Source organism: Seriola lalandi, unplaced genomic scaffold, assembly GCF_002814215.2.
Source record: "Seriola lalandi dorsalis isolate HSWRI2012SDOR001 ecotype SW California unplaced genomic scaffold, Sedor1 jcf7180002054398, whole genome shotgun sequence".
NCBI lineage: Eukaryota > Metazoa > Chordata > Actinopteri > Carangiformes > Carangidae > Seriola > Seriola lalandi.
This window is the reverse complement of record NW_019524951.1, coordinates 61,111-87,518: the sequence shown is the minus strand read 5'-3', so window position 1 is coordinate 87,518 and position 26,408 is coordinate 61,111. Positions and strand designations below refer to the sequence as shown.

The following is a 26,408-nucleotide window of genomic DNA, read 5'->3' as shown; positions in this document are numbered from 1 at the left end:
CAACACAAGGAATATGAAGACAGAGAGAGGTGCACGGGGATCCACAGAGGAGTGAATCCCGGTGGTTTCTAAACAACCTGAGCCTGTGTCAAAATGACAAATTGGCGCCATCTACGCTTAGCTTTGCTCCCACCTGATGCTCAGCAGCGACCGTTGATGTCTGCCAGTGGGTTCGCTTCATCAGGACCAAAGCCAGGTGATTCAGGCGGAAAAAACGTGGCGCTTAGACACATTCTCGCATCATCAAACACAGACGATGAGTGAGCCAAAAGTTTCCATTCAGCCACCAGTGCTCCCAGCGCATCATTCTTCACCTGACACTTTGGGCCCTGATGAACTGGTTCAGTGGACATGAATGTTTGTTGATAAAAGAGCCAATGTGTATTGATACAGAAATTTTAATAGTAGCATGTCTTTACAAAAGGAGCGTTGTGTATGTGGTTTACAACATGTCTAAATATTTCTACGTCAACCATTTATTAAAAATAACAGGCTTGAAAAGTCTGTCTTTGAACATCGTATAGGCTACTTACACTCATAATAACAAGAGATTAGTGTCTTCTCCTTACATGGTACAGTTGATACAATAAGCCAGTATTGTTTGTTGCAGTGTATGAACATTTGAACAGATATGGTGTTTACAAGACAGGTTGGTATCCTTTAATCTTAAGCACATTGATGTTGTCATCTAAATCCCAGGAGAAATATTTGTTACTAAAAAAAAAGAGTCTTCTGTCTAAGCGTCTGTCTAAATATATAGATCAGTCTGTCTAAATATATCGATCAGTTAGTCAGGTAAAGAAAGACCAGTTGACAGATAAAACAACTTGCTGACTTTGAACACACATTTGAAAAAAACCCTAAATTATTAGTATTTTTATCCCGTTGTCGTAAAAAGGAAAGAAAAAAACTTTGTCAGCAAAGCACAGACATTAGTTGGCAGTCAAATTCTACCAGCTATATATATATATATATATATATATATATATATATATATATGCATCTGTGGATGCAGGTTGATGCTTGAGACTGACAGTAAAGTTATTGTTCCCAATTAGATTTGACAGTAACACAAAAATAATTCGCTGAACAGTAGCTTAATAAAAAACTAAATTTCATTTGACACAGGAGGCATCACCTCCCCACTCACATTGGTATACATTTACCACAAAGTTCACTAGAGATCTGGTCAGTGTTACATTACTTCTGGAGACATAGGCTACATTTAGCATTTTCCCACATCTGCCCTAACATCTGTTATATCTTCATCTTCTGTTGCTGCCAGTAATTTTTCTGCGTGATGAAAAAAATAATAATTTACAAGCTGTACTCACTGAGAAAAAACAACTACAGAAGGTGAACAAGTAAAGAAGGCTACATGTGTTTGATTTAATTTGTGCTTCTAGTTCTATTTTGTTAACATCTGTAGATAATATTCATACATAACCGGACAGATCATGACAATACAATTAGATTTTCTAATAATCCCTGGTGGATATCACTTTAGGAATTTGACAATGAGACCATTAATTTGAAAGGGGGCTGACTTTTACACAAAACCTAATTATAAGGTCATCATTCATCATGTGTAATTGAGTTAACATTGCAGAAAAACATTTTCATGAGCTTTTAAGTGTGTATCAAAGCAAGTTTGATGTCAATTATTGTCCTGTTCTCAGTTTCCTGTCAGTGAAATTGTGTAGAAACATACTATATATACTAATGATCAGTGTCCATACTATGTTTCATCCACAAATAAGTCCTTAAATGAGCTCTACCATCATGGCCCTTTGGGCTGCCTGACATGAAAATAATCCCAGTACTTTCTAAATGTTTTAACATTCACCATCTCTGTTCAGTCGCATAATTAAACAGCACTGGTCTAAATTGCTTAGCAACTATCTGGTGCATGTTTAAAATGGCCCGGATCAACCCGAATCTTAAGCCCCATTTAATCTCCATTCTTCTCTCTGCATTACAAGTGAGGGTGTTGTCTGAAGAGAAACATGGAAACAAACTTAAGCTGAAAAGAGAAAAAGTTCCTTTTGATTCTTGGTTGAGAGCACAGGTCGGTTTTTTCTGTTTTTAACTAAAGAGCTGTTACACAAAAGCTTCTTCTCGAACTTCTGGTTGTGCCCAAAATCACTTGGTGCCAACAAATGCGGCCAAGTCCCAGTCTTTCCCTCTGATGAAGAAATATAGTAGTCTATATCATTGTGTAGTATCACAACTTCCACACCCTCCTCAGGGGCTCAAACTGATCCAAAAGCCAAGTGCGAGGGAGAGAGAGAAAGAGAGAGAGAGGGAGCCAGAGAGAGAGAGAGGACGTATATCTGCAAAGCATGGCCTCACTCAGGGGTCCAGAGATCCAGAAAATAGCGGGATGTGTGCCAGTTTGTCTTTGTAAGCATATGCGAATCAGAAAGTGCAGGCGTAGACAACACCCACCACCACTATGTTTCCAATAGTGGCGACGATGGCGATCCAGAGCCAGATAGCGTCACTGGACATGGACTGCGACTCATCCTGCTGGCCCTGTACCGAGGCGGCTGAGGCAGCGGCGTGGACGCTGGCCGAGGAGTTGAAGAGTGAGTGTTCGCCGCTGTAGTCGTCATTGGGTGACGAGTCCATGAAGGCTCCCGTCATGACTGGGATCTGTGAGTGAAGGGCGAAAAGAATGGAGAGAGTTAAAAATATACTTTCAGTTTTAGCACAGGTAGAGTTGTACCTGTATGTTTGAAGAGGAGACAAGATGACACATTTCACAGGAGATTCTGCTTTTCCAATCACTGGCTACTAGAGCCATAGCTATGATTACAAATGGTGGGTGCTTTTAGACCGTATTTAAATGTGACTACAATAAGACTCATAGAAAAATACTGAATCCTTAATTTTTGTCAGAATTTCATTGCCTGAAGTGTGGAGAGGCTGTCGAAACAACATTCAAGCTGGGAAATAAAGTGGTGAAGCTTTATTTTATGGATCTGTAATTCCCTGATAATTCTCTATAATGTTTCCTGGAAAACACTATGCTGTTTTTAAGTTTATCAGCACCTGATGAATGTCCCTGACAGAACCGCTCAATTTAAACTAAATGTTCAGGAATACATTTTGACAGCTAACTAAATGAATAAAGTAAGTAAAATGTTAAAGACTGTCTTGTTGCCTCTGAGGGAGGGAGCTTTGACTCTGGGCCTGATTATTCTTACAGTCCTGGACTATGGCCCTACAGGCCACCTCTAAGAAACAAATGCTTTTCAATGGATGACAATGATTGTCTGTCGGTCAGACCACCATTTTGGTTTAGACTGAAATATCTCAACAAGCACTGGTCAGTTTGCCATTTAAGAAGACATTTATGGTCCCCAGATGCTGACTCTGAGATGAATTCACTGCGCCAAAATGAGGTTGACATTTGTGGTTTTGAGTGAAATGTCTCAACAACTGTTGGATGAATTGCAATGAAATTTGGCACACTCATTTATGCAGGATGAATGGTAATAACTTTGGTGATCTCTTCACATCATCTAGTGCCATGCTAAACTAAGATGCAATGTCAGCATGTTAGCATGGTTAGCATGTTGACGTTAGTATTTAGCATGGCTGTAGACTCTTGGTCTCACTTCAGTGAATGCTATTATTTTTCAATGACTGCTTTTTTTTTTTTTACTTTACACTTGTGAGGATTCTCAGTCATTCAGGTCATGGTATTTAGAAAAGTAAAACAGATAAAAACACTTCACAGTTCCGGTGAAGTGAGTCAAACATGCAATGAAAATCTTGCTTTTGCTGACATTCATGGCACGTCAGCTTTGTTCCTATAGATCGGGCATTAGCAAGTTTGAGTGCTGTATTAAAAGAAACGAGAGGCAACTACATCACGACATCATTAGTAAAATGGTTATAAGGTTTCCCACACACCGCAGACATGCAGGCTCCCAGTCTGTCTCACACACTGCTGAGTGAATGTATAGTGTATGTGTGTATTTGTGTGTGTGTGTCTTTGCATGTGTCTGTATTTAGGAAGTAGTGCTTGATTAACATGGAATGAATATTTCAGATGTTGCAAGTGAAAATGATTTATTGCTTGGGACAATCAGAGCCCTGTGAAGGCTGGCCATTAGAGCAGAAGCAACTGAATGCTTTCGTGTGTGTGTGTGTATGTGTGTGTGTGTGTGTGTGTGTGTGTGTGTGTGTGTGTGTGTGTGTGTGTGTGTTTTACATGAGTCTCCATAGGATATATGATTGAGAAATGCATGAGAGACCCGTACCACGCTCAGACTGGAAAACAGACTCTGCTGAAGATAGCTGAAAAACAATGCTATAAATACCTCAGAGGGATGTCGAGCTCTCACATACACAGAAATTCTCTCTTGCTTGCTCATTTGCTCACCTTCACTCCCTCTCACACCCCCACTCACTCACCCTCTCTCTAATGTACAAACAGGCTAATGCAAAAGGATGTTAACGCGCACACAAACACACACACACATACACACACACACACTTCAGGACTTCCCTCACACGGGGAAAACACTGTTTAGAAACATCCTGCTGCTCTTTGCTCATTGGCCCCTGGTGGTGAATAATGACATGACACATCCTGTGGCGCGCCTGCTGTTCACATGAGCATGATGGAGGCAGACAGGCATGCATGAAGTCCACCAACCTGGGTCTCCCTGCCCCCCACTCAGTCGCTGCATCTGCTGACTCCTCCTGCCACAGCATCTCATGAGTATCTCTCATCCATCTTTAACATCTCTTTTTTTCTGTTATATGCCCATCACATATTGGTGCTATAGGCTGATCGGAAATCAGCATCACATGAGAAGATACAATGATGCGAACATCTACACAGCGACTCTGAACAACCAATTTATTTAAATGGACAACTTGGACCTTGCTCAGGTCAAAATACGTAAAAATGGGAACCACTGTCCAACTCACACAGGGATATAAACATGCCAAAACAATTACCAATTCAAGAACAATGAAAACTCCCAAAGAGTGGGACTCAATAATATAGCAAATACATAAATATATCTGACAATATCCAAAATAGCATATATGTATTATATTTTTCTATTAACATGCACTGACATAGATATGTTTAGGAGTACAAACATAAATACTGTAGATGTCACTGAAAAAAATACCACGCTGTACAATATTTTAACATTATCACCTTTGACCGGAATAATCACTGAAATCTTCACACACATTTACGTGAAGTAACCTTCAAAAGAAACCGTGCAAAGATTTTTGCATTTTTAAAATGTATATTGCACTGGATTGTCAACAGGTCTTACGTCCTATGTGTCTCTCTATTTAGGTGAGATTGGCATGTTACTGCTCATTATGTGATCGTTTAAGGGCTACACTCTTTGGTAAAATGCCCTTCATTTCTTTTAAGTTCTTCTGGATAGATGATGATATAAAGCAGGAAATAAGGGACCTTTTAGTGGTTGATTTCATTAATAGAGCTCGGGAGAGGAGACAAACGTCTTTGCATCGTAATAAGTTATATTCTTTGGGCTGGGTGACTTTATGTGCATGACACAATGAATAATATAACCTATTAACTAATACAACAATAAAGAAAACAACATTTATATTTAATATTTAAACTACCCTGCAGTTCTGAACTCCTGAAGAAAGTTGCACTGGGCCAATTCCAATTTTATTTTCCCGACACACTGCCTGCATTGATCTCTATGGAAAGGCTGGAAAAATCAGTTTTGTCTACTTGTCACTTTGAAGGAGCTCCTCTGACCTCTCTCATCAACATGCTACTGATTTGATTTCTTTTCTTTTCTTTCTTTTACTTTTATCACCACACTATCTCCAGACACAACTATGTTGCAAGCCTCATGCTGTATTCAAAGCTGCATCTTGCCTAATCTGACGTTCAGTCGGACGATAACTGAAGCTCTCAACCCTGTCTGCATTCTTGATATTTATGTTTTATTTATAAGTAACTCATTGTCCAAAGGAGTGAGCTGTTTGCATAAATGGGGAAGTGTACCGGATAAAATGAAGTGGATACTGGGAGTGTGTGCAAAAATAATCCGGTAGTAAGCCTGAATCTAAATATTTGATTGCCCTGTTTACTATTTTTGGCAGCGATGGTGTGCCTGTGTATATACATGGAGATAGGTGTTCCGATAACATGTCAGTATATCATCATTTTTCCTGGGATGCTCCCGTATCCATTCATCCAAGCCTGCAGCTCCCACATGGATCATGCACACGAGGTTAGCGCTGTAAGCGGTTTAGCACTAATGGAACAGAGGGAAATAGCGACCTCAAAAAGAGGCGCCCCAAAGCATCTGAGCACTTATGCGGGCAATGATGGTCATCCCCTATGAATTACTGCCAGGAAAAGCCATACTTATTGACATATATGGATGAATGAATTCAGAAATAAAGTTATATTGCCCACCAAAGTTTCCCGGAAACTGTAGACGTTCACCTCCAACATTAAAGTCAACTAAATGGGTTCAGCGACCACTTCAACAGCTTGGCACTTAATTTCAGTGTTAAAACTGAGCTTCCTGACCACACAAACTAAACACTAAATTAAAAGTATTCCTCTTGCAAAGATGAAAGCGATTTAATTTCCCAAGTCGTCCTACAAAATAGCTTTTCTTTTTATACATCTTTGGATTCAAACTGAAGTTAAACCAGCTCACACTTACAGTCTTTATTCTTTTATTATACAGAGGAGTAACAAGCAGAAAGGATAAGGCGTCAGCCAAAGAGTTTGTGCTTCTCTTGTGTATTCCAAAAAAATAAATACACTGCAAAAGGGACTATTTTTTTTACTCTGAGTGCGAACCAGTTGGCTGATGCAGTGCAGATTCTGCTGCATGATTTAAATGCGAGAATGTAACCAAGAGTGAGCGAGGTGATTCTTTAACTTTAGATTAAATAACACATTTAAGATGACCTACATTTTATGTCTCTATCCAAAATTTTTAAAACAGACTTTACCAGCGTCTTCTGATCAGTTGTAAGTGATTAGTGAGTCAAGCTGTGAATATGATAAAGCCAGATAGACGCACATATGAGACTATGTCTACATCTTTTAAAACGTTGTTTTGATTTGAAAACTATGTTCTTTTCACTTATTGGCAAACAACAAAACTGCACATCACAGCCATCTTCTGGTAAGGAGTGGGAATGACAGCTAACCAAATCATTATTAGATGATCAACAAAATGAATATAAATACAGGTTAATGACAGCAGCTGTATAACAACATTTAAGATGAGTGATCGCATAGAAATTTATTTAAAGTTCTGAACTCTTTTAAAAGCAAATTTTTGGAGGAGATGGTTTCAGGGTGGGGGGGTTTAGACAAAGAGTTAAAGATACATCACAAATTTAACAGGCTCAGCGTGGACGCACTTAAAGATACTACCAATTTCTGTAAATGTCAGTAGACTAACAATCCCCATAAAGGATTAGGGTTAAAGAAAAAATGAACGCGTACGCTGACGATAAAAGTTCGAAGAACATTAACGGTGATGCTTTATGGGAAGAAGGTGGTTAAAATTAAAGCTACTGAGAGCAAGATCTCTGGATTATTCAAAGCAACAGGACATTGTTGTTGCAACGACATGTAGCCACTGAATTTTTCACTTCTCTGAGCAGCATGACATGGTCCACTCCACTGTACTAATGTGGTGAAAGAACTCTCAGTGCAGCTATCTGTTTGGCTAGATATCACTTAACCTCCTAGGACCTGGCGTCCACATATGTGGACCTCACATTTTGGGTTCTCTAGACCACAATACTATCTTTTTCTCAACAAGGGCCTGGTGACCACATATGAGGATATTATACTGCCACTCTGTAATCGAAATTTAAAACTAATGTCCTCATATGTGGACATCATTTTTCTCAGGTCCCAATCAGCCTAAATAGCAAAGAATAGAGTTCGGGTCTTAGGAGGTTAAGGGAAGTGAAAAATCAGCTGTTACTTTTTTTTGTGGTTTACTTCAAGTGGACGATTGTATTTGGTATATTAAATGAGTGAAATGAAAGAATACAACTAAAAATAACTTTCCAATAGCAGAATATGAGGAATCTCCTGAGTTGCATATCCCACGCCTTAGATGTGTATAAGAGACAGCACACACACACACACACACAGCAAAACCCCAATCTACGGCAGATGACGCAGCGAAGATCATCTCACTGTACGACTCCACCTGCTCTGCCCTCACAGCTTTGATTTATTCGTCCCAGCTGTTCCTAGAGCCGGGCCATCCTACACGGATGATCACAGTAATTGTGAAATAGAATGGTCTGTAATTGCCTCCCGTGGGATGTCGCCACCAGGAAAGTATTCAGTGAAATGGCTTTGGAACAAACACGCAAAACCCAAATAAATGTGTTTGGGTAGCAGACAAACCAAAACATATACCTAAGCACAAAAGCACTCAAGCATGGCTGTTAGGACAATATAAGACAGAACAAGTTGGTTTTCTGCACCCAGGGACAATATGAGGTCATTCTAAAATCTAAGTCGATACTCGTGTCCTTGTGAAGAACAAACTTCAGGGCGGAGAAAACAGAGTGTATTGGAGAAAACAGGCGCAGAGGCGGATCCCTGCAGTGTAAACAATGGACTTTGTGCTTGACATCGCACGCACAATCGATGTAAAACGCACAGCTGTTGATTTTCTCAACTGTCACAGCTATTTCTGCTCTATTGACTACAGGACTGTCTGGACAGGTGATGCTCTCACAATGCATCTCGGGGCTTAGCTTTTGTCTCCACATGATGTCACCCTGAGTTTTGCAGGACGCCCATCTGACTTTTTGTTTTCATCACACAAGACTGCACTTTAAAAGAGAGTGCTGTCGACTCTGAAAAGTACTGATTCGAACAACTTTTTGCTTCTGGGTTTATTTGGCTTCGATATGAACAAAACAAAACCCACAGCTCCTAGAAAAACAGTTCCCCCTGTTTGGTATATTTGAGAGAAATGCTTTTTTAAAGACATTACTTGCCTTTTACTCTCTCTAAGATGGAAAAATTTTACAGCTTGCACAGTAGTGTTAGTACTTCGGCCATTTCTCTTTTGTCATAAGACTCCACTGTCTCAGAGAAATAAAATGTGGTTCATGCATGTTGGCCCCATTTTTGAAGCTTTTATTTTTTTTTGAAAACCATGTATTGCAATGACTCAGTTATTTAAAAATAAAACAAGCTTGAGTGACAAATACAGCACATTTCAAGACTGTCACACTTTTCTGTGAATTGTCTGTGAGCCATGAAAATATTTTACAACACACTTAAAAGTTAATAGGTCTGTTTCACAGCAGACATTTTGACTTGTCATAGCAGGGAATGCACAGGTGTTAGTGATAACGGTGATGATAGCTCTGTCCCACTGAGCCACAACAGTGAGACAATGACTCATCATGCACCATACCAGGACCCTGAAAACAAAGCAGCTAAATGGAATTCAACCATCATCAATTTCACCTGTGCTTTTCCTACTGTGACCTGTCAAACTGTCAGGAGAAGATCCTGTATAAACAGAGCTTTTGTCTGCGAGCTGAGAGCAGTACACTGTGGATATTCCTGCAGCAGCTACTGAAACACACACACACACACACACACACGCACACACGCAGGATTTAATTGCACACAGATGTGACTTGTTGTTCTGACGAGCTCATTGGCGTCTCACTGTCTCAGTGCTCAATCACCACTCTGCTGAACATGTCTGAACTTGCACTTCTCATTTAACCCACATTGAAAAATACTTAACTGTCCAACGACCACAATAAGGAGAATGAATCCTTGTTGTGTTGCATTGTCACTGACCGCTGTGGTGCATCACAGTACATTGTGGGATTGTTAGCAGAGAGTAGTCCACATGCCATCAACACTACTTTTGTGGGAACTGTATGGAGCACATCTCACTCTCAAATAAAAAGAAAAAGTATGATGGTAAATAGAAGTGACAGGAGTGATGTTTTCCTTTTGCTGGGATCTTTGAGCTCTCAGCTAAAATAGTGCACAAAGCGAATCTCCAGAGTACTGCACATTGCAAAAAAACGTCCTACAGAAAAACACACAAATTTAAATAATCCAGTATTTTTGAGTTGATCCTCTTGATTATCCAAATTAATAATTCAGATACTTCTGGTAGTTTAAATGCAAAAAAAAAGGAAAACATTTCCACTGCGACTGCCTTCATCCTATGATTCTGACAGTTAGTTTAAACTCTTTACATTCAAACTTTGCCGCATATTTTTGGCTGTCTTGTTTCTTTTTCTTTTCTTTTTTTTTCAAGCTGTAAAAAGTTACCTCACCTCAAATTTCCCTGAGGGAGGGTAAAAAATGTCAGAACATTCAATTCATGTCACAACATACGAGGGAAATTAAATAGGATTACACAGTATTGAAAAAAATCAGAGGATTAATCTCTGATGTGTAGTGGCCAGCAGAAGAAAAGTAGCCACTCCTTCTATACAATAGCAGCCACAGCGAAAACAATAGATTTGGCCTGTACCATACTACACTGTAGCATATTGACCTAGTCATGCCTTAAATCTGGAGGGAGATTTACAGAGGTTTTACAGAGGCTTGTTCACCCGGGCAAAAGTGGTGAGACCTCTAGTTTCAGGCCTGATTCCTGCTGGTCAGATTTACAGCTGTGCTTTCATTGATTTTCCCGGTCTCAGCAGCCCAGCAGCATGTTTTAATAAATCTTATAACTCAATTGAATAAGTGTAGCCCAAGTGATCCTCGCTTTGACACCCTGGTCGATCTGTCAGCTCAATGGAAATTCTGCAGCATAGAAGAAAGTTTATTATACTTCTTTGACATCATGAATGATACATTTTTTTCTTCAGTGGTGTTCCTGGCCTCAGTGTGATGGATTTTTGTACAGTATCTACACAGAAAATATGAATAAAGAATAAAGGCTTGAAAAAACACTTCTTTGACAAGTGGAGGAAATAATGCATGTTCACATCTGGGACTGTTACTTACTCATATATGCTGCTACTCTAATTACCAGTTGCGTGATGACTTGAACTATGTGATGAAACTAAATTCATCAGCTATGAAACATTAAAATCCACCAGAAACAAAGAGTGATTTATTATTCCTGCCAGATGATCACTGAGATGCAGTGCCAGACCATCACTGCATCTGTTGTAACAAGAATCAATTAAAAAGTAAATAACAGGAAAAAAGACTGCGTGTGTGTGTCTGACACATCTGGCAACTGTAAATGTCCTTTTGTCCCAGTGTCTGATTCCTGATACACAAGTGTATGTCTGAGTCTGCAGTGCTTTGGTCTGTGACTCCCCAAGCTGCAAAGACTCAGTTCACACGGGAATAAAGAAAGAAATCCTAAAACTAAACATGACAACTGTCGTGTTTAGTCCTCTGACGGAGGATGAGGAATAAGTGGAGCTGGAAAGTTAAAAGACTTTCACATCCTGACAAGAAGTCTGGATTATTTCTTTTTTTTTTTCTTTAATCTACCAGAAAATGCACTGACAGCACCCTGCTTTGCCCCCAAAACAAGGAATTAAGAAGCTCAGATCACAGATTATGGAAGGGTTGTTCAAAACCTGCACTGAAATACATTAATACACTTTATTTTGAATATTTGAACTTGATGAATTAACCATTCATGTCTTCATTTCAAGATACTTTTCAAAATTTGCTTTTCACCAAAGCCAAGGCTTCTTCATTGTTCATTCGAGCAGATATTTTAAATATGTATAAAGTGGATTATGTGCAGCATGTGTTTTATGGTAAAGTTTACACCAAAGAACACGTCATGCTATAGCTAACACACACAGCAGAGCTTCCTCATGTATTTTACATTGTGAGCAATTTCAATTAAAACGCACCCAGTAGAGTCACATGACGCCTCTTCAGCGAGCGGCGGCTTGTTGCAGTTATGATGGGCCACGCTGGAGGACTTTTGAACAAGCTCCCCCCTTGAGCCAAGACACACGCAAACGGTCATGTAAGCAGAGAGCGACTCGGCGGCTCTGTTGCATTTCGATGTTCTGCTTCACCTTGCCAGTGAAGCAGCACACAAAGGTCTATTCTCTGTGCAGTCTCTCCCTGCAGAAGCCTGAGGGCGGAGCTAATGGTGATCAGGGAGATTCAGCGCACCTGTGCTGGTTACCCATTACACTACAAGAGCATGTGGCAGCCTGTCTGTCTCTGTTTGTCCCCCCCCAGCTACCACCTTTTTGTCTGTTTGTTTGCTACATTTGGTTTTTCTTTTGCACCCATTTTAAGTTGCAACTCGTTAAAGGTCTCCGCCTCTTTGACCTCACTCGAGCTGAGCCGTGACAAACCGGGTTGGTTTTAAAGCTGGCTGCTTTAAAACCATACGAACCAATGCAAACAGACAGTCAAGGTCACAAAACCAAACCAACACCTTTTTTTTTTTTTTTTAAAAGAAATTGGCGAACTTGCCTTCTCGTTGGGCTTTTCATGTTTAGTGGCACCTTGAGTCATTTCTCTTGTGTGTTCAGGCTTCAAACAAATTAAGTAAAAAGAAAAGCAGACTTCTTTTTGTGAAGTGCTAGCTTGCAGGCAGACATCAAAGTATCGAGGGGAGAGTGGCACACTCAGATGCAGTCTTTTGAAATTCAATAGATTCTTTAGATCATGCAGAATTGAAAATAAAAGTATTGCACACAAGTTGTGTAAGATCGCTGCCTTAGTGAAGGGGGGGGACCCCACAACCTTCTCAGTGTATCTGTTACTGGTGTCAGCCGCCCCTACGGCTCCATCCATGCCTGCTCATTCACTGTGCAATATAGAAATTTCAGGCATAGAGATGGAAGCCCTTAATTGAATCTCCACTCATGTAAGACTTGGGGGTGAGGTGCAGTAGCGGGGGTGGGGTGGCCCTGCTCTGTACAGCGGCTGCAGAAGGACCCCAATCTACTTTGATCTCTAAAGTGCAAGGCAGACGGCAATGAAATGAAGAAACGCCTTTGCCTCTTTCTAAGAGATGATGACGAGTAGCTTTTCCTCAGGGCCACTCTAGCTATGTGATTCATAGTTCCGCACTGTCCTGCTCTCATGTGTATCTTTCATTCAACCACATTTCTAAGTAATCATTAGTAGAGATAATGATTATGACAAATTGTGACGTCGTGCAAATCGCTCCCATGGTCAGCCACTCTGGAAATGAAAAGCTCTCCTTTTCATCTCAACCATCGACTTTTATCTTTTGTTGGGTTTTTTTTGGCCATTAAACTGCCACATTTTGATAATTCTCACTCTTAATCACTGGCCACATGGGCCATCATCTGTGGATAAGCAACATTCTTTTTGAAAAAAAATATTTTTCAACTGTGTCACTTGTAGGATAGAAACATTTCTAACATCATCAAAAGCGAGTTTCAGCACAGAGATGCCTCCTGCTTGGGGTGGGGAGATTAATCCACTGTCACAGCTAAAGAAGCAAAGGGTGAATATATCCAACAGCTTTTATGATGCTAAAACTGTCATGTGCTTGACTGAATATTTTCACCATCTAGTTGATATGCATTTCCTCTGGTTTAGTATTGGTAAAGATGAAAGCTGTTGTTTGAAGAGTTCAATTGCATTAAGTTCTACTTATATCGACACGGTGTTGGTAGAGAGCTAAAAGTACAATTTTATTCAATTTATGTATTGCTCACTGTTTAAAGTATTGCAGAGGGAACAGTATCAGCAGTATCAACAAAGTACATTGACTTCCACCTCCTCAAATCCACCTCATGTCACTTCTCTCACTTCAAAACCCTAAGAAGCTGAGGAGAGATCTGTGCTCACCCCTCCATGTCCAACCGAGCCTCCGGGTCATGGTTTTAGTCCCAGATGCCAGACCTCACTTTGCCATCTACCATCTCTTTTAGCTCTCTCTGCTCTGACCTCGTCATCACTGGTCTCAAATCTTTTCTGCTGCCTCCCTGAGGCTGCCATACTCACTGCTCATCTCATGTGGGCTGAAAAGTCATCTCCTCCAGAAGTAAACCACCTCACTCACTCCCCTCCTCTCCTGTCTGAGTCATATCCAGTATCATACTGTATTTTCTCAAAAAACTCCTTTGGCTCTTCACTTCTTTTTCTTTTCTCATCTTGCTGTAATTCTCTGTCACAGGGACCATATAGAGCAGGGGTCTCAGACTCATGGCCCTCGGGCCAATTGCGGCCCCCGGAACAATATTTTGTGGCCCCCTGCCTGAAATCAAAGCTTTGTGTTAGTGCGGCCTGCGCTTTTTTTCTCACATGCATCTGGGCGTTTTATATTTTTTTAACACTTGTGGGTTACCGTAGCTCAGGCTCGTGACAACAACACGAATTACCAATTGGTCACTTGTAACATGTTTGGGTCACCGAGTGGAGGGAAAATAGCATGTTCTGACTTGTTAAGATTGAGAATATTGGATCAGTTGTACTTTTTTTGTAGAATACTTGATGCAGCCCAGCCTCACCCAGACTCTACCTCCAGCGGCCCCTAGGTAAGTTGAGTTTGAGACCCCTAATATAGAGGCTTCACAGTTGTGTCTTGCACCCTCCTATGGCCTGTATGTAATATGTATGGCCGTGGTGCTAAAGTAAATCTAAATCACTCTGTGTTACAGCATCTGCTTCATCTTCATCAGCGTCTTTCTCTGGATAATTTGTGTTCACATATCTCTGCCCTGTCTCATTAGCTGTGGAATACAGAAATTAAAGTGATATGTATTCCTTGCATACCATTATATATTTACATTGACTGACGCTCTTAACCACAGCCACTTATATTGCTATACCTTACTGTAAAATAACTCCACTGGGAGATGTGAGTGAAAGGTAGCAGGAGTTATTCATTAGCGATAGAAGGAATTCCTCTCCGTTGCTCGTATACACTGCATGCAGTATGCATGTAGCAGGGACACGTACTGTATACAGACATCATTAAAGTGCTTGCAGTGTTGCTTGGTGCATAGTGTTTGAAATTGTTTATTAGAGGTATAGTCTGACATGTTTTAATAAGTTCCAAAAACACAAACTTGATTCAAATGCTAAGAAAACCTTTTTAGTAGACCTAAAAAAATAAAATAAAAAAAAAAGCACTCTCATTAAGCACAATCAGAAAACTTTCTCCACTCTTCTTTTTATACTGTTATCGTCTTGTAAGTGTGGAATGTCTCACCAGAGTAGATTACTGTAAGTGCAGCATGTTATTAATGAAAATCCCACCTCACTTTTCTGATCAGCCAAACCCTGCAGCCTTTCTTGTTGTTCACCATGTGTCAGCCTGCTCTGCGACCCTCCTCTAGTGCTGCACACTCCTCTGTGCCAACACTAACATGTTTCAATTCCTGAGAGGTTCCATTGCCTGTTTTTTAACTCTTTGTATTTCTTACATATAAAAGCACCTTTTACAATTATTTTTACCTTGTTGTGGGCCTCTCTTGTGTAAATGCTTGCCTACTGCTGTCACAAACTGCCAATCTCATGGAGAAACATGATTAATTATCCTCTCTCACGATAAGAACTTGTAGCCCACTTCCATACTAATTCTGATCAGGTTTTGAGTAGGTCTGTTCTGTTATCATAATGGAAAAGAGACTAAATTAAGCTTACTTGAAAGTAAATATGCATACTAAAAACAGCTTGTCTCAGTGCAATGCACAAAGGAATGGGAGGAGGAGGCGGCGGCGGTGGAGCAACAGCTCAAGGAAGATCTTGGAAAAACAAAAACATAGGTCATAAATCTTTGAAAACACTTGTCTTTTGAAAATTTGCAGTTTGTCTGTCCTGTTACTACACAACCAAGGCTGCATTGATTTCTTGTATACTAACTGCAAAAACAGTATAGTCTGGGTGTTTCACACCTCACCCCTTTTTGGTACAGTTAAAACTAACTTTTTTGCTCATGTGGGCCAGTGAGACGGCTGTCAATCAAATTCTGGTGTGGACTAAACAACTGGGCCGAGATGATAACCTGAAAGTGTGGGTCAAGCTACAGCTCCAAGCTGACTGTAGTGATGTTTATGTAGTGTGGAACTAAAGCAGACCAACCAAAGGATTAGGGTTAACCGTAACACATATGGGTCAGTGAAGCGTTGTGTGACTGTCCAATTAGTGAGTTACTTGCAAGTCTGCATGAAGTCATACTATAACACCTCTCGGTTTGTTTTCCATTGGTATACAATACATTCTGTATATAGTACTGAATTGCATAAGATCCCCTATGATGTTCCTTCAGTCTAAATATTGTTTCTTCTGCTTTACCCAATTTAATATAGTATTTGTGTGTATTTCTACAATCAGTACTCGATGTGAAAACTTACATGGCCACTGTAAATACAACTGTAGAGTATATGATACTGCAGGTTGGCATCAGCATTTATGAATGGTTGCTGTATGCGTTTCCCCTGTGTGTGTGTGTGTGTGTGGGGGGGGGGTGTGATGAATTTGTCACGCGTGTGCCATGTTGGCCTAGTTACAGTACAGTGTTTTCAGCTACTGTAACAGTTCAGAAGGGCTCCCTCGCTCTGCAAGTCCTCAGTCCTGTGTTAATATGATTCTTACAGTCTGTATTTGTGTAAATGTGAGTGAACAGTATCAGGCATCAAGGAAAACGTGTTTGTTTGTTAATAAATAACGTGACAATACATGTACACAACAACGTAATCATAATATGTGAGTTATTGCATTGTAAAGAAAAATTATTCATCTGATTACACACACACACACACACACACACACACACACACACACACACACCTGTACTTTAAGGAGCTGTATTTACTGTTTTGGGCCATCTGTCCATAAATCACTGCTATAAATAATTGGATTTCTGTGCCTTTCACTCTCTGAGATGGATATATATCACGAGGTGGGCATAAACATGGATCCTTGCGTGGTCATGTGTGTGTGTTTGTGTGGATGCTGGGAGCATCACATAAAAGCGAACAAGACTCTCAGGTGTGAAATTAATCAATTAAAACATGTTCACAGTCTTTGATTACTAATTGCTGCAATAAACAACATCATCGTTTCCAAATGATACAAGCCTTTGAATGTTTCTTTACACATGGGTAGGTAAATGGTAATCCTTCACAGCATCGACCCTGTAGGGGCTGTGTAATGCTTACAGAGTAGCTGTAAGCCCAAATGGATATGTGATGTACATGCTGCACACCAGATTGTTGTGTTGCACTACAGGTTGCAAGATGGAGAAGCTTAATAATTGCTCAGTCGTTTTTACTGGAACAAAATGCCTGAAATCATGATGGAAAAACTCATGATGTAACGTGGTGTTTGCTGCTCCTGTAACTAGCTTGGGGGCAGAACAGTGAAACACAACAGCAACAGAGAGACCGTGGATCCATATGCACTACTGAGATTGGTGCTTGAGACTAAATCTTTGTTGAATGCAACACCAGGGTATTTAGCTTAAATACATCACAGCAACTGCAAAGAAAAGCTTTAAGCTTTGGCTGTGAATCGATTCACAACTCCTTGCAGTGGTCATAAAAAATTCATAATTTTAAGAAAAATCAAAGTTGGTCTACTTCTCCACCCCTCATGCATACCAGCCCGCATTCCAAATGATTTCCATACGTAATACAGCTGACTATACTGTAAGTGCCTGATTCATCATCTGGGCATTAAAGTTGCATGCACCCGAAACGAGGAGGTCACAGTCAGATGTGCTTCATATAAAACATAGGCATTAACCGAGGCTTGGCTACTACTGTCTGACAAAAATAGCTGCTGTAAAGCTGATGATGTAAAATGTCAGGGAGCTATTTGCAGACAGCATCGGCAACACGTTGTAGTAAAGAACAGAGGAGGGATGTGATTTACTTTTTGCAAAGTACATCAGCAGGAAAATTGAAACTAGTCCATTTGTAGCCTGAATAATCAGATGGCATGTGACCCAAATGAGCCATGAAACTGAAATACAGTAATTGATTTCTAATAGGAAGGGTGTCACATAATGCGGGATAATTAGATGCCGTACTGTTATCATCAGGTTGTTCTTGAGCTGTGGCTACACGCTGAGATTGTCACTGAAACCTTTAGTGCTGCTCTGGACTCTAAACAAGGATTTTTGTCTCAGGGTAACAGTATTTTTTTGGGCAGTGAAGGTACATTATGTGCGACAACCTCAGCTTCTTTGCAGAGTGAACAAGAGGTGAGTGAGAAGGGAAAGAAAGACCTGTCTGTCTATGAAGTCTTTGGTTTCAGGGCAGCTTTCTTTGGCCGAACCCAAGGTCAGACTCAAAGAGTGAGGTTGAATGAAATGGATCAAATCAAAACCCAGTTTTGCCGTTGGTGTTATTATTATCAAATCGTATTATTACAGAAGCATTGTCTGAGGTCGCTAGGGTTTTGAAGCTCGAAAGACACAAACAAAATGAACCAGGCATTCTGTTGTCCAAAAACTGTAACTGGAAAACAATGAAATCCCTTTAAAAATATGTAATTTGTGTTCAAACCAAAAAGAAATCATTCTAACTTGACTATTTCTGTTTGTACTCACAGGGGTGATTTAATGAAATTGCACCCAGGGATGAAAAACTGACATCTCCTGGCAAACTGGAAAAGTTGTGCTGGAGACTCACTACATAACACACTTGTATAGTTTTACTACTTTATGTTTAGCATGCTAACGATTCCAAAAATACACAACGATCCCCATAAATGACAGCAGCCATGGTGATGTTTAACTACAATCATAATTTATCTCTCCTTCCTCCTTGATAGTGTGTAATCAGCTGCCGCCATTCAGCATTTCTGCAGCCTTCACCAAAGCAACGCAGCCGCCCACTGTTTAACTCTTCATAATTTCCACCTGTTTCCATTCATCAAAAGAACAGCTAATGAGCTGAATTCAGATTTGCATTTTATGTGAGCCTTAATGGCAAAAATGTCAGCGTGGAGCTTATTTTCATGATGAACAGGGTGAGGTAATATTTATCAAAGTCTTACCCCAAATCATAGCTCAATTTTATTCTGAAACATATCAATACAAGGGACGGAGCTGCTTTGAAATTATCTCAGGATGGGTGGAGAATAGATTATTTATGTAGAAATACATAATTCATGCCTACTGAATATCACAAGCACAGTTATATAGGAAGCATCATGCAGTTAGGGGGTTAGGTCTATCAGGGAAAGATGTTATTACTTCATACTTGGCTGTCACAGTCCATTAAGTCTCCCTTTCATTCTCCCTAGGTCTTCTTTCAATATGCAATCACTCATTTCAGGTGCAAAACAGCTGGGAGATGTTTACAGTGCAAACATGTTGTAAGATGAGATGGCATGGCGACCCGGGGAAATTATGCACGGTAATGTGTGAGCTGATTCACATTATTTTCATCAATCACTGGATTTCGTCAACTGTCTCCAACCAGTTATTGACAGTTAACTAAGCCCCGCCTCCCTTGGGTACACTTGTCAAACTATCCATTCTCACGTAGCCTGTAGGCTACGCAGTTGCAGTGATAATGGAGGGGAAGATTTAGCATCAAGTTATGGGTCCTTGATTTCAGAAAGAGGTAGACAGACACAGATTCTCATTTCTAGCATGCAACTGTTAGTTTTTCTGGCTGACATGACAACTGATGTCAGCAGATTTCATCAGCTATAGCTAGGAAGCTAGTTAAGATATTGTAACTCTGTGAGCTGGTTGAAAGTGCTGTCTTCACTCAAATGTTTAGCGAACATTACCGTCTGAATCCTTTTATGAAATCTGTAAATATGCACATTGTGCAAAAACAGTGAGGCTAAAGCTGCATGTCACAAGCAAAACGTTAGCATCCTCAACATTTAGACCATTATTTTATTTAAACATAACCTTGCTTAGTCTAAAGAACCTGGGCAAGCAAGACAGATAATAGATTTAAGCTATATTGCTCATATTTGTTGCAAGAGAAAGGCTTTTAGGAATGGGCTAACCAATTTGTTTTTTCAACTTAATGCTATCTCAGATATTGAGTTTGGCTCTTTGGGGTGTTGAATTCCCCACATCCAATAAAAAGCAGGACAGAGCCACTAATGTTCACATTAACTCTGATACAGTAGCATCCAGGATTGGCTCCTGCACAGTGGAGAAACAATACAATTGTTTTGTATCATAACCTGTAACCCCACAAAATGATGTAGTTTGAAATGCCTCCAGACTTGGAAGTAACGGTGGGTTGTTGCTGTAGGTACTGAGCTAGTTAGCCGGACATTTTTTTCACCACAAACTTTTGTGGCTTACTTTGGAGAAGACTAATCCTCCAAAATCTTTATAAACTGAGCATTTATCTTAATACAGCCCCATGCAAACCACTTCAACATGCAGAGAAATCTGAAGCTTGATGGACCTGCTGTGCCTGCTTATGGTTGCTAAGCTACGACTGGAAAATTGCTGTTCGGAGGAGGGGTTTAGCAAGTAGTTAGTCGGTTACAAAACTATTTGGCACCGGCTTCAAGAGTGATCAGAGCCAATTACAGAGATCTGCAATTCCATGTTGTCTGGTCAATTGTCTTACTGAGAGCATGAAGATTTCTCACTGTAACAGGATGAGACTGAGCCTGGTGTTGCTCATTTAGCACAAGCTCGTGCAACCGCAGTGACTCTCTCCACCATCAGCAACAGCTAGAAAACATAAACTGCTATTTATTTTAATGACTCTTTGGTTTGATTATGGGGAGGATGACATAAAAATCAGTCAGCCAGAGCAAACCTCCTACCAAAATAGAGTACATTGTGTTTGTTGTAAATGCCCATGCCTCCCGTGCATTCTGCGTTCTCCCTACATGAGGTACATCCATCAAGTGAGAGTAAACTATGAAGTGGCCCTGCTGTGAGGGGCCTGACATCTCCTTCAACTCTGCAGTGAAAATCATCTATTAATGGAGATGTGTCAAGCAGGGTTACATCTTCATTTTACTGTAAGGCTTTCTGTACGTGTTCCTCATTGACATGATGTGCTTTTTAATGTCTATGAATGCTCCTGCATGAAATCATACAATCACACACACAGAAACACACACACACACACAAAAAAAACTACTTCAGTCATTGTTGTTTGATTGTTCACATTATTCTGTCAACTTTTGTGTGATTTATAAGACTGAATGTGCAGATAAAACGTGTGAAAGGCACTGAGATGAAAAGGCTTCAAATCTTCAAATAGCGCTTCTTGGAAAGCTGCTAAAAATAGAAATAAGACCCAACAAAGCCAGATTCACCTGTTTTTTCATCTGTTTAAAGCATTGATTTTTTTTTTTTTTTTTCCCTGAGCTTACACCTTCTTCTAATTGATTTGTGGTGATAGTTATTCCTTCGGTCCGTTTACAGCCCAGCAGGGTAATAAAAGTAGAAGAAGACTGAAAATTGGGGCTATTGCAAGTTTTCACTATCTCTAGCCTACAGCTTTCATATAAAACCAATTGCTGAAAACAGCAGACAAAAGACCAGAAGGCAAATCAGCTCCTTGAGATGAAAAGGCTGGTGTTGTGCCATTATTACACTCTTCAAATAAGCCACCACTATAGCGACCATGAGATCTTTGTGTTTTTTCTTTCTTTTAAAGGGACAGTTTGGGCGTGAAGAATGCACAGCAAGATTATATGATTACATAATTGAATTTTTAATGCAATTGAGAACAAAGATGGTCTTGATATAGAGCTTGTGATGGCTGCCATTTGGAAAACTGTGTTTAATAGGAAAATAATCTCATGTGTGAACTACTCTACTCACATTTCCATATCCAGCTTCATATCGTGGGGTGGTGATGCAGTCTTTCTCTGATCTTATGCCACGTACATCCCACTAAATTTGGTCGTCTTGTTTTATTTTACTATTTTTATGATTGAACTAGCTGTAATCATTCTGCACATTACAAATAAATGCCAGTTTTAATCAGCATGAGAGTTGGTTGCATTAAAACAATGCATTTAAACACATCTACAAACTTATATCATCTACTCTGATTGTATTGACTTTCTGGCACTTATGTCTGTCCTATCATTTGGCACCAAGGTAATCCAAAGCATATCTGCCAGTCCTGTCTGCTCCTGATCTGAAGTTTCTGGTGCTGCGGATAAATACAGATGGCTTTGTTTGTGTTAAGGCTGTCAACCGCTCTCCCCCCACCCCTCCCATCCTCATCCTTTCACTGTCGTCTGTACTCTCGAACATGAGAGGAGATGGACAACCCTGTCAGGTAGAATGACTCAGAGCCACGTCTTCACTGAATAAGTAATTGAGCAATGAGAAATGCTGATGGCCTGTCATAAAAAAGACTAAACATCTGAATTGAGAATATGGAGAACGACCTCTAGTGTCTCATTTATGAGTTAACCGTCCAGACATGAAAGCAATGAAAAGGAAATAAAATAAACACAGAGCTCTCTTCCTTTTGTGCCCTTTTCTCACACATGGGATCAAATGTTAACCATAGCACATATTCTAAAAAAGGGTCTGTGCATGCATACTCATGTATCCATCCAAAAATGAGTAAAAGGCCAAGGCCAGTGGGTCACTGTGTATTGGATAGGCAGAGCCTTAAGGGCTTTGCTGCCTTGTGTTGCAGATCTGTCTGCTGATGCAAGTCTGAGACTGGCAAAATTCCCAGGATGGCTCTGGAGCCTGTCTGCAACACATCAAACTTGACCTTAACATCAGTTAGTAACTGGGGAACACATTGGCTTAACATCTGCCATTTTAGTCATTCCGACAGTCACAGCCTGTGCCTGCACAAGTTAAAAAGATGCACACAATGTGATTAACCTTCAGTTGTTGGTCTGACGAAGGAAATTCATAAGCGAGGACAAGTTGAGAATAAATCTGAATATCCATATCTAAAGAGCTGAGCGAAGTTGTATGGAACAAAAATGTTAAATTCGGTGTATCTAAAAAGATAGAGAACAAAATCGCCTCATTGCCTGCAGCTTAGTATTCAGGAGCTTCATTGTGATTGTCAACTATTAATCCATGTTTTGCTAGGCTTGAGGATGCCACCACTTTCAGCCTAATGAAGTATGCCCTCTTTCATTTCAAACCAGTGAGGCATCGCTGGCAAATGCAAATCAGTCACCACACACAAAAGTGCGCACATTGTTCTGCAGAGGGCCATTTAGCATGTTTCTATGATATCGTACAAATCTATTTCAACAAAAAGGAACAGGGACAAATGCAGCAAAACAATGGCCGATTATGTTCCAAGTTTGAATTGGTATTCTGTAGAGTGGTGCACAGGTAAATGAAAGCTTAAGTTTCAACAGGAATGTCAAATATATCACTAACGAGGTTCATATGTTTTCTTCAACTACACTGCAGCAATAACGACCAATACATCCTCGAGACTACTCATTCTTCATCCTTTGCTTCGGGGAGAAAATCGGTAACCAGCTGCTCTGAGTTGGACTTCTTTTAAAAACTTTCTCTGTCTTTAGGAGAGAACAGTTATGGCAGCATCCGTCATCTTTTAGAGACAAAGTGATGGTGAAGGGTCCAATGATTTGCAGGCGGCAGGGCTACACTGAGATGGATGGGCAAAAAATAATCCATTGTGAAGTCAATCTTCAAAACTCCAGGGACATTTCCCTGCCTTCATTCACAGGCACCATTACAGAATGACTCAGGGCACTGGAATGAATTTCACCTCCGTCAAATTAGCCATTAGCTCTCTGAAGAGGTTGCATTCCTGTGGAGAAGGTACGTGGATGCTGGGAAAAAGGTGGACTGGAAGAAGCAGGAGTGAATAAGGATGGTAATGGAATAATGGGGAACTGGAAGCGTACCAGTGTCTTTTTTAAGACAAGTTATGACTTCTTGAACTAAATTTCTGCTCCACAAAACGTCAGCTGAATATTTTATTACTTGAAGCAACCGGTATACAGTTTGAACTACATCCACCATTTTGTCAGACCAGTGACAATGCAAATCTTTTATCTACTCTCCAAATGCTCTTGTTGGTACATTATCTAAAGGCACTATTTTATTCTACCTTATTTGTGATTTGTTAGCTAGTAATATATAGCTTTTCTGCAAACAGCTCATTGCTAACCAAGTTAGCCACTGTGCTGTCAACAACATTGTAACTGTTAAATCACAGTAAGGGCTAACTGTCAGTTATTTTCCTCTTCACTTTAACTCTAGTCTACTAAGGCGTATTTTCAGTGTTGTCTATTATATGATGGCAAATAATGAAAAATGTCCATCACAGTATTTCAGACCCCAAGACGATATCCTCAAATGTCTTGTTTTCACTGATCAACAGTCCAAATCCGAAAAATGTTCCGTTTCCTATCACAGGAGACTAAGAAATCCAGAAAATATTCATAATTGAGAAGCTGGATAAAAGTATTTTTGTTGAGAAATGACTCAAATGATTAATCATCCACAGTTTTGATGTGAGATTAATTTTCTGTCATTCTCCCAATCAATTAATCAACTAATTGTTTCAGCTCGAAATGTTACATGAACGTTCATGAGATTAATTACTGTGTTATAGTTTCCTATCTGGACTTAATGTTGTTTTTGATTGGTTATACTTGAGTGACACTGTAACTAATGTCACAGTCTATATTTAGTTTCCCTGTTGCTGCACTAAGTCATTTTACAGAGCCTTTGGTCTAACTCTTGTTGGTGGTATCTCATTGTTTGAGCTGTAATAACTGTCATTAAATTTCTTGTCCAGTTGTGTTTTTCATTGTTCCCAGAAGAATTTGAAAGGTCAGTGTTTGACCTTTCATTGGAACTACATTATGTTTAGCTTCTTGCATTGCTGTGCACAGTGAGGGCAGAGGAAAGTTCCTTCATATAAACCAAGGCCCCAATGCTCCAGCTTAGTGGTTTGACTGTGGTATTAAGCCATCATGAATATGAGTAACTGACTCCCCACAGCATCTCTAACAGGCTGAGAGTATTCCGCCTCCTCCGCTGTGCTTCGTCATTAGCTGCAAGTCTGGCTCCTGTGCACTGCTACAGAGCCAAAGTTTTTAAAAAACACAAGTGAGGACATAACATCCTTGAAGATGTTGTATCACCATTACACATTTTTTTTTTTTTTTTTTTAAATCTCACTAAAAGTTAAGAGTGAAAAATGCTGGCTGATTTGAGTTCAGGTTTCATGCTCTCTCGTATTGCTCCACCTCTCTTTTAATCAAGTTGTACTAAACAAAAATATATTCTCAGATGGCTCCATGGTCTAATGCATTTCTATTTAGGGGTCCTAAAAAGATTTGGCTGAGACTGGTCTGCATAACAGCCATTGGCAGCAAAGATAATGCTATAAACCCTTTTAATAGCAGCTGCGCACAAAAAGGCAAAGTAGATGTCACCAGACAAACCATAAGCAGCCAGACACTGAGAGAGGGGAGCAGAATACCAGAGCCCCTAATGAAAACAAACCACATGTGTGTGAAACAGATACATATGAAGCCAAAATCAATTGAGTGTAACATATTTAAATGTATCACTATGGAAACCATCACAACTGAGCATCTGCCCAAGTAACACAATATGCCACCATGTCTTGGTCCAATTGAACTGGATGGTTCAATGTATCCAACTAAAATAAAACAAAATAAATAATATTGTGAAGTTTAAAATTTAAATTGTGTTTTTGTCAATCTCAGTTTCTGTACAGTATGTTCAAGTCGGACCTTATGATCTAAACTTTAAAAGGACAACTACATCACTAAAGGACTACCACAGGTAATATCACCTTAAGTACAGCAATGTACCACACACGCAGTTCCAGTCCTTTTAGCAGTACTGTGGGAATATCCATTGGTTTTTGTTCCAGCAGGGAAATCATAAAAATATGACGTTGTCTCTCATGAGCAACAGTGTTCAGTCGTTCTTACGGTCTTCAATTGTCAAAGCGCCACATGAACTTGTTGACCGGCCACGCCCATGGCATCAATGGCCACAATGTATTTCTAAAAAGTTCGGACAAGCCATGAATCAGTGAAGGAAACTGGAAGAGAGATACTCACCTGCGCGGCCATGAAAGACAGATCCATGCTGCTGCTGCTGCTGTTGCTGCTGCTGCTGCTGCTGCTCCGTTCAGTGAAGGATGCAAACGTGTGTGGCTTTTTCTCTTATTCCCCGAAAGAGCATTTGCCTTGTTTTTTTGTTTTTTTACTGATAACACCGGCTGTGCAAGTTGGCAGACTTCACGTGAGGAGCATGTCGAAGGATGAAGAATCAACAGAAAACGAGGGAGGGTGAGAAAATGAAGGAATATAAAACAAACAAAAAGCCGGAACAGAAGCGGAGCTGACGGAGGAATGAAGAGATGTGGATGGGAGACAGTGAGACAGAGAGCGAGAGAGAAGGAGAGAGAGTTAGTGGCAGTGGAGGAGGCTGTGGAGCTGGACTGTCACATATAAGGAAGGAGGTGCA

The 26,408-nt window shown here is 40.2% G+C and overlaps 1 protein-coding gene across 1 annotated transcript; it reads right to left on the bottom strand.

Moving 5' to 3' along the window:
• Window positions 1-380: 380 nt before the first annotated feature.
• Window positions 381-26,408, bottom strand: LOC111657411 (uncharacterized protein C14orf132). Its single transcript, XM_023409577.2, has 2 exons — window positions 26,000-26,408; window positions 381-2,655 (listed from the first exon to the last, which is right to left on the bottom strand). Exons 1-2 carry the CDS (start codon window positions 26,024-26,026, stop codon window positions 2,419-2,421), a joined length of 264 nt encoding a protein of 87 aa, XP_023265345.1. The 5' UTR covers window positions 26,027-26,408; the 3' UTR covers window positions 381-2,418.